At 48.8% G+C, this 7,670-nt stretch overlaps 2 protein-coding genes across 2 annotated transcripts in view; one reads left to right on the top strand and one right to left on the bottom strand.

Moving 5' to 3' along the window:
• The window catches only part of NDC80 (NDC80, kinetochore complex component), a 20,206-nt gene extending 18,797 nt beyond the window's left edge, over positions 1 to 1,409 (bottom strand). The window contains 2 exon segments of the mRNA XM_018574228.1: positions 163 to 256; positions 1,370 to 1,409. Coding sequence (XP_018429730.1) covers positions 163 to 251 — 89 coding nt within the window. The 5' untranslated portion in view covers positions 252 to 256; positions 1,370 to 1,409.
• Positions 1,410 to 1,702: 293 nt separating this feature from the next.
• TAF13 (TATA-box binding protein associated factor 13) lies at positions 1,703 to 7,469 on the top strand. Its single transcript, XM_018574229.1, has 4 exons — positions 1,703 to 1,765; positions 2,603 to 2,681; positions 4,965 to 5,062; positions 7,298 to 7,469. The coding sequence occupies exons 1-4, from the start codon at positions 1,739 to 1,741 to the stop codon at positions 7,466 to 7,468; spliced, it is 375 nt and encodes a 124-aa protein (XP_018429731.1). The 5' UTR covers positions 1,703 to 1,738; the 3' UTR covers position 7,469.
• Positions 7,470 to 7,670: the final 201 nt, after the last annotated feature.

Genomic DNA, 7,670 nt, shown 5'->3' with positions numbered 1-7,670 from the left:
CCCCCGCTCCCGGTCCTTCTCGCCCCCGCTCCCGGTCCTTCCCCCCCCCGCTCCTTCTCTCCCCAGCCCCCGGTCCTTCTCTCCCCAGCCCCAAACCTTCTCGCCCCAGCCCCAAACCTTCTCGCCCCATCCTCCTCTCACGGAGGTCATGCGGGGTCTTACGTCTGTGGGGTGACCATGCCCGCTCTGTTGCTGTCTTGAACCCGCAGGGGCAGCAGGGACTGCCTGGTGGTGTTAGAACTTCTCCTCATGGCTCCTGGTCAGAGAGAAAACATTCGGCAGGTTAGCGGTTTGTAGGACGCAGATTATCCAAAAACCCCGCCCACATCTACAGCATGCGCCAGGCGAGCCAACACTCAGGGGCCCGGGGTACGAGGTGACAGAAGAGCCTCTCTGCCCTTTAAAAGGTGAACTCCGCCCACAGAAATGCTGATTTTTATAAACATTGCTGAACAGCCACCTCGTGTGCAACCCCAGATATTACCTTCTAAAAGTAGCAGTGACATCATCACCGGGCTGTACATAGCCTGAGCAGAGTGTCAGCTCCTGGGTCCAGCACCGTACTCTACCACTCACCAATCCCAGCACCATTATGGCGCCAGCTCCTGGGCCCAGCACCACACTCCCCTTTCCTGCAGAGTGTCAGCTCCTGGGCCCAGCACCACACTCCCCTTTCCTGCAGAGTGTCAGCTCCTGGGCCCAGCACCACACTCCCCTTTCCTGCAGAGTGTCAGCTCCTGGGCCCAGCACCACACTCCCCTTTCCTGCAGAGTGTCAGCTCCTGGGCCCAGCACCACACTCCCCTTTCCTGCAGAGTGTCAGCTCCTGGGCCCAGCACCACACTCCCCTTTCCTGCAAGAGTGTCAGCTCCTGGGCCCAGCACCACACTCCCCTTTCCTGCAAGAGTGTCAGCTTCTGGGCCCAGCACCACACTCCCCTTTCCTGTAGAGTGTCAGCACCACACTCCCCTTTCCTGTAGAGTGTCAGCTCCTGGGCTCAGCACCAGACTCGCCCACCTACCAGTCCTGGAATAATTAGTGACCATTATAGAGTGCCAGCTAGCGCCATTCTCACCCACTCACCAGCCCTGGTACCCTCAGTGTCAGCTCCTGGGTCCAGCACTGTACTTAGCCACTTACCAGCCCTGGTACCATCAGAGTGTCATCTCCTGGGCCCAGTACGGTGCACACATCCACTCCCCACCCCTGGTAACCCCAGAGTGTCAGCTCTCGGACCAAGCACCACAGTAACCCACTACCAAACCCTAGTACCACTTGAGTATCGCCTCCCGGGCCCTACGTTATACTGACCCACTCTCCAACCCCGGTACCAGGTGAGCGTCAGCTCCCGGGCCCAAAACCGAACTCACCAGCCGCTCTCAGCCTCCTCACAGCGGTTGAGAATTCAAACTCGGCGCCTGCGCGTCCCCCAATCCGGGCCCCGCCCACTTCTCCCAGAGCCGCAGACAAAAAAACAGCGCCATGTTGGTACTCAACATCTAAGGAACAGCCCCCACTAGTCACGTGACACGAGCCGCTCCCAAGTCGCTGTCGAATGGAAGTGGGCGGAGGAACCGGTACGCCAGACCTCAAAGCAACGCCCGCAAGTCACATGACGTGCAGCAGCCGTTGCAGGTCACGTGGTTTGGCCCGAGCGTGATAAATAGACAGGGAGGGGGAAAGAGGCGACATGTTGGTATACCCGGAAGTGGCGTATCCCAAGAGGGTGGAGAGTAAAGATGGCTGATGAGGACGAAGACCAGACGGTGAGTCGCTAGAATGTACAGATTAGATTACATCTAAGAATAGTTTTAGCTGGAGTGGGACCATATTGGGTTTATTGCAGTGTTGCCTCATTGTGGCTATTTCCTCACCAATGCCTGTGCCTTATGGATGGAAAAGGGATCTCACAGGGCATAGATCATTGAGCTATTGAAAGTGAACCTATAAAGTGTAAAACGGCAGGTTCAATGTAAAGTCTGGCTCTGGATGCGATAAGTCTGGTCCAGTGATGTGGAGTTGTGCTGCTTCTGGGTTCAAGACAGCCTTGTATATGTTCAGCCCACTTCTGTAAGCCCAGGGTGTCATAGCTCTGCCCCCCTGCCCTGGACACACTGCTGAGTGGGATGCCACATTATTACCTGGCAATACTTCTGTAAAAGTGATCTAGCAGGCAGCTGTGTAGCTCACTTTTTGGCTGGAAGACACCCTTTCTGTACCACCTGACTGTCCCTGGTCCACCCCTTTCATTAATTGGCTTTCAGTTCCGTCAATCATGGAGGATTGGCATCACATGACGGTGATCTGCGTGCAAATACAGCCTGCCTAGGAATGTCCGCTCCTCCGGACTGACACCCACCCATCAAGGCATTTTAATATTTGCATAACGCGTCCCGAGATCCATCCCACTGCTTGCATCAGGGCTGAGGAGTACTGAGACAGGCTGCTGTGATTGTTTCGGGGAGCTAGTACAGCACCCTGCGTGCTCCTAACATCTGCCTGCTCCTAACCTGCATTGCACAGAGAAGGGGGGGGGTTGGAAGAACCAGGGAAGACGAACTCTAGTTTTATTACACCTCGGCTTTAATGTTTCTCATTTCCAGTTCGAGGAGGAGAACGACGAAACTGCAGGAGGAGCGGAGGGAGGACTCGGCAGGCGGAAGAGGCTCTTCTCTAAGGAGTGTAAGTCGGTGCTTTCAGTGGGGCACACTGAGGGGCCTGTTTAACCACTTCATGCGGGTTCACGTCAATACACGCCAGCCGCTTGAAGTGGCTACACCAAGAACAGGGCTGCTGCTTCGTTCGCTTGTACATAAACGGCAATCGCTGTTTATGTACAAGCGATCCGGCATCTGTACAGGCGCCCGATCGTTTGCACGGTGCGGCGCTGTGTGCCCCCCCCTTCAATCTACTGGCAGCTTCCCCGGGCTCCGCTGTCCCCTGTGTGGGCCCAGGACCGGCGCGGTGGGTCTCCCCACATCGATCAGAGTGAGATCAGCAAGCTTCTAGCCTCTGATCACTGGACCCGGAAGTGATGTGTATTACATCACTTCCAGTGTCATTGTGCACACTCTCTGGCTCTCAGAGCCAGAAGAAGCTGGAGAAGCAGATCTGTGCTTCATCAGCTTCTTTGGGGTCCCCAGGTGACATTAGGGGTCTAAAAGTCCCCGGATGTCTCCATAAAGAGGACCTGTCGCACCCTATCTGCTATTACATAGGGAGCTTGTTGGCCTCCTATGTGATACCCTGTTTCCCTGAAAATTAGACCTAGTACTATTTTTGGGAATTGCTAAAATATAAGACTTACCCTGAAAATAAGACCTAGTTGTGACCATTGCCAGGGCAAGTGGTGGCATAAGGGGGGAGCCTGAAGAGCCGCGGAAGAGAATCAGCGGTGCCAATGAATGGTAAGGTACGGCACCCCTGATTGCCCTGATCACCCTATTTTTAACTTTGCCATTTGGATTATTTAATTTGGATTTGCATTAACTTTGGATTGTTGTACATTAAAAAAAAAAAAATAAGACCTACCCCGAAAATAAGACCTGGTGTGTTTTTTGGAGCCCCCAAAAATATAAGACTCTTATTTTCGGGGAAACACGGTAGCCATAAGGTTCGTGTAAAAAAAAAAAAAAAAGTAACATTAAAAAAATGCAAAAAATGTCTCCGCCTCCCACATGCACGCACATACAATGCAAACATGCGCCGCTGTGCCTACGTGCAAAAATTACGCTATAATTACGAGAAATTATTTTAGGCCCATCAGTCACTGTTAGCACTAAACTGATGAGCTGTGAAAGCTTTGAGAGTCGCCTATGGCTGATTTTTAGATATTGTAGTTTTTAAGGTTTTACAGGCGAACGCAATTTTAAGGCAATTGTGGTATCTATTTACCCGGCGTGACCTCGTCTTTTATGTGTTACCCAAAAATTGGGTATTCTATTATGTTTCTGTGCACTAAATTTCATTTTAGTGTATTTTTTCCTAAAAATGCTGGTTTCAAAAATGTTTGCAAATACCATGCGACATAAAAAATTGCCACTAGCATTTTTCTATTCTACGGGGTCTCTGCTTTCAGAACAGATCATTGGTTGGTGTGTGTGTGTGTGTGTGTGTGTGTGTGTGTGTGTGTGTGTGTGTGTGTGTGTGTGTGTGTGTGTTACGCAAAGAGGATTTATCAAAGGTGGACCAGACATAATCTGCAGCAATTGCCCGCGGTAACCTGTCAGCGTCTATCTTTGTTTTCAACGCTTAAAGGAGAACTATGCGGTGAGTGCTTTTCACTCACCTCATAGTTCTAGCCGAACAATTAGACTGTCACAGGTCGGCTCAGTAGATCGGGAGGTGAGCGAACACATACTGGGTTCGCTCACCTCTCGATCCTGTCACAGCTCTCTGCCGTGACAGGGGAGGGGCTGGATTCCCCCTCCCCGCTCCCATCTGCCAGCGCTGACTGGCGGAACGGGAGGGGGCGGGTACAGCTGGCTCTGCCTCTAGATAGGCAGAGCCAGCTGTCACTCACGCAGCTGGCCGGATCCCCACGTCTAAGTCGGGATACGCTCCGGCGTCTCAGTATACCGCGAGCTGTAGCTCTCTATATACTGAGCTTTAGGGTGATGGGAGGACGCTAGTTTGTGTCCTCCCGTTACCCTGAGGAGAACTATGGGGAAAACCCCTGACCTCATAGTTCTCCTTTAATGCTTTATACAGGGAAGATTACCTTTCTGTCTCTCTGGAGTCTATACCTCTTTTATAATATAGGAATGGTGGGGACAGATGAGGTCTAATGCTTTGCATAGGGGCAGATTACGTCTCTCTGGAGTCTATACCTCTCATAATACAATAGAGGAGGTCTAATGCTTTGTACAGGTGTAATGTAGGTATTGGTGTCATTTACTGGCAGGTTCCTCTGAGAACGGACAGGTTTTCTGGTCACCCGTGCTGACACTCTGCTCTCTCCTGCAGTGCGCTGTATGATGTATGGATTCGGAGACGATCAGAACCCGTATACAGAATCGGTGGACATTCTGGAGGACCTGGTGATAGAATTCATCACCGAAATGGTCGGTATAAATAACTTCTAATTATTGTCTCAATTGTTTATACTGAAAACTAGTGTTGTTTTATCTTTATTTGTATCCCGGCTGGATGTTCTGCTCAAGCCGAAAAACACTTACCGTATTTTGCGCTCTATAAGACGCTCCGGACGATAGGACGCAGGGCTTCTGTGACAGAAATTCTGTCACAGAAGCTGCAGTTAGTGACCGCTGCGACAGGTGGCGCTGTCTCAGTAATCACACAGAGCAGACGAAGAACGACGTTCTGCGTCTGCTCAAGGGGCTCTATGGTGAGCTCCTATGGACCCGTCACGGTCCCCCAGAGGAGCGGGGGACCCTGAAAACCACGGCGGGGCAGACACGATCGCCGCCGCCACTCGATTTAATTAAACGAGCAGCGGCTCCCACTGTACATTCAGCTCTGCTTGTCAGGAGCAGGGCTGAATGTACAAAAATAAACTACTCGCCCGCCGCCCAAAACTGCATGTCGGGCGATAAGTATTCGCTCCATAAGACGCAGGCACTTTTTCCCCCTCCTTTTGGGGGACAAAAAGTGCGTCTTATGGAGCGAAAAATACGGTATTTGGCTATTGTTAAAGTAGATTGGGGGGGGGGGATTTATCAAAACTGGAGCAAACTGAATGTGGAGCAGTTGCCCACGGCAACCAATTGGCATCTCTCCAGTTTGCTCAGGTAAGATTTGAAAATGAGATAGAGAAGCTTATTGGCTGCAGTGCAAATCTGCTCCAGTTTTGATCAATTCCTCCCTGTGTGTAGGCACCTAAGACCTATATTGATTTGTAATTCTAATGTTAATGAGTATTGAACACCAAACACAACAATGTTCATAGATTGCAGCTTCTTAGTAAGTTGAAAGGATCTGTATCTTGCAGTGTTTTAGCCTGAAAAAGAAAACTAATGCAGCCGCTTCATCTCGGGGCTGGTAAGCTGCTACAAATTAAATTTTTTAACTTGGATTTAGATATACAAGCAGTTCAGCTCTTGTGCCCCGTACACTCATTATGGATTGCTGGGTTTTTTTCTCACTGATATCCGGCCTATTGATGCTGCAAGAAAGTTGCCATTACAAAGTAATATATTGTTGCTGGATTTTTTTTTTTTTTTTGGTGATTTTGATTTTATTTATGTAATTTTATAGACAAAACAAAACTTTAAAAAGGTCATTATTTACTGTAGATTAAAAGTACAAGCGTTCTTCTATAATTTATCTTGGAGTTGAATCAGTTTTTTTGAATTTGATAAGAAATATATAAAACAGCATGTGTGCAAAAACTTAAGGCGATGGTCCAGGAACAAGTGTAGACCTGCACAGAGATGAAGCTAGTGTTGCATAGTTACATAGTATTTGATCAGAAGAGGTAAAAAGAAAGGGGGAGGAGTACCCTGGGAGTAGCAGCGGACCTTTTCCCCCTTTTCACTAAAATCACCTCCCGCGTGCAGCTCTGCTTGCTGACATGAAATCATCCTACATTCATTAGTTAAACAAACCTATGTTGCCTTTACTTACGATTGTCTTTTCCACTTCCTGGTCCTCTTGGGCGTTAGTGATGTCACGTGCCCAAGCGTTGCACCCTGGGAAGGTTACATCAGCAGAGCATTGCTGGGAAATCCTCATCTGAGATCTCGGGGAAAGGCAGTTTTCCTCCCCTGAGATGATGTGCAGGGTCACATGTCCTAGTCCAGTGGTGGCGAACCTCGGCACTCCAGCTGTTTCGGAAAACTACAAGTCCCATGAGGCATTGCAAGGCTCTGACAGACATTAACTCCCAGAGGCAGATGCATGTTGGGATTTGTCGTTTTGGCACAGCTGGAGTGCCAAGGTTCGCCACCACTGACCTAGTCACATGTGCCAGAGTTCCAGGAAGTAAAGGTAAATCTAGTAGCCTGCCCTTAGTTAGAAAAGAACAGGGAGGAAAAGAGATAATGTACGCAAAGAATAAAAAGCCGGCAATTATCTAGAAGTACGTGTGTTTTGTAGATTTGTCGTTACTAAACATTTCTGAAGGTGTCTTTTGTTGTCATTTCCAAATTATTAAAATTAAAATTATAAATTTAAAATTATGTTTCATATTAAATTATAAATTTAATATGAAACAATATATAGGATGACAGGTCCACTTTAAGACCTTTTTTTTTTATTTCCTAACTGTCCTGAATGCAATTTTTGTGTATTTAATGCGGTCTTATAATATCGCTTTTATCCCGCATCTCTCTCCGTAGACGCACAAGGCAATGTCCATCGGACGCCAGGGGCGGGTCCAGGTGGAGGATATCGTGTTCCTGATCCGGAAGGACCCACGGAAGTTCGCCAGAGTGAAGGATCTGCTCACCATGAATGAGGAACTGAAACGTGCCAGAAAGGCGTTCGGTGAGGCCAACTACGGTTCCTGAGCGACCCTCTGCCATAACGACGTTATCCTAAAGGGTTCAGAGCGCTGCATGTTTTAGCCGCGTGTCCCCGGTGTGGTATTTGTTGGTTTTTCTATGTAAATATCGTGACAAGGCAAGCGAATAAACCTTTTTTTTTTTTTTTTTTTTTTTTTTTTTTGTATATTTTTTGTCTTTTCTTGCTTATATTTTCCCTTCTCTGGTT

The sequence above is a fragment of the Nanorana parkeri genome, unplaced genomic scaffold (assembly GCF_000935625.1).
Source record: "Nanorana parkeri isolate BGI_ZX_2015 unplaced genomic scaffold, ASM93562v1 scaffold2829, whole genome shotgun sequence".
In the NCBI taxonomy this organism is placed as follows: domain Eukaryota; kingdom Metazoa; phylum Chordata; class Amphibia; order Anura; family Dicroglossidae; genus Nanorana; species Nanorana parkeri.
The sequence above is the reverse complement of the archived record's forward strand: the minus strand, read 5'-3'. Positions and strand labels throughout refer to the sequence as shown.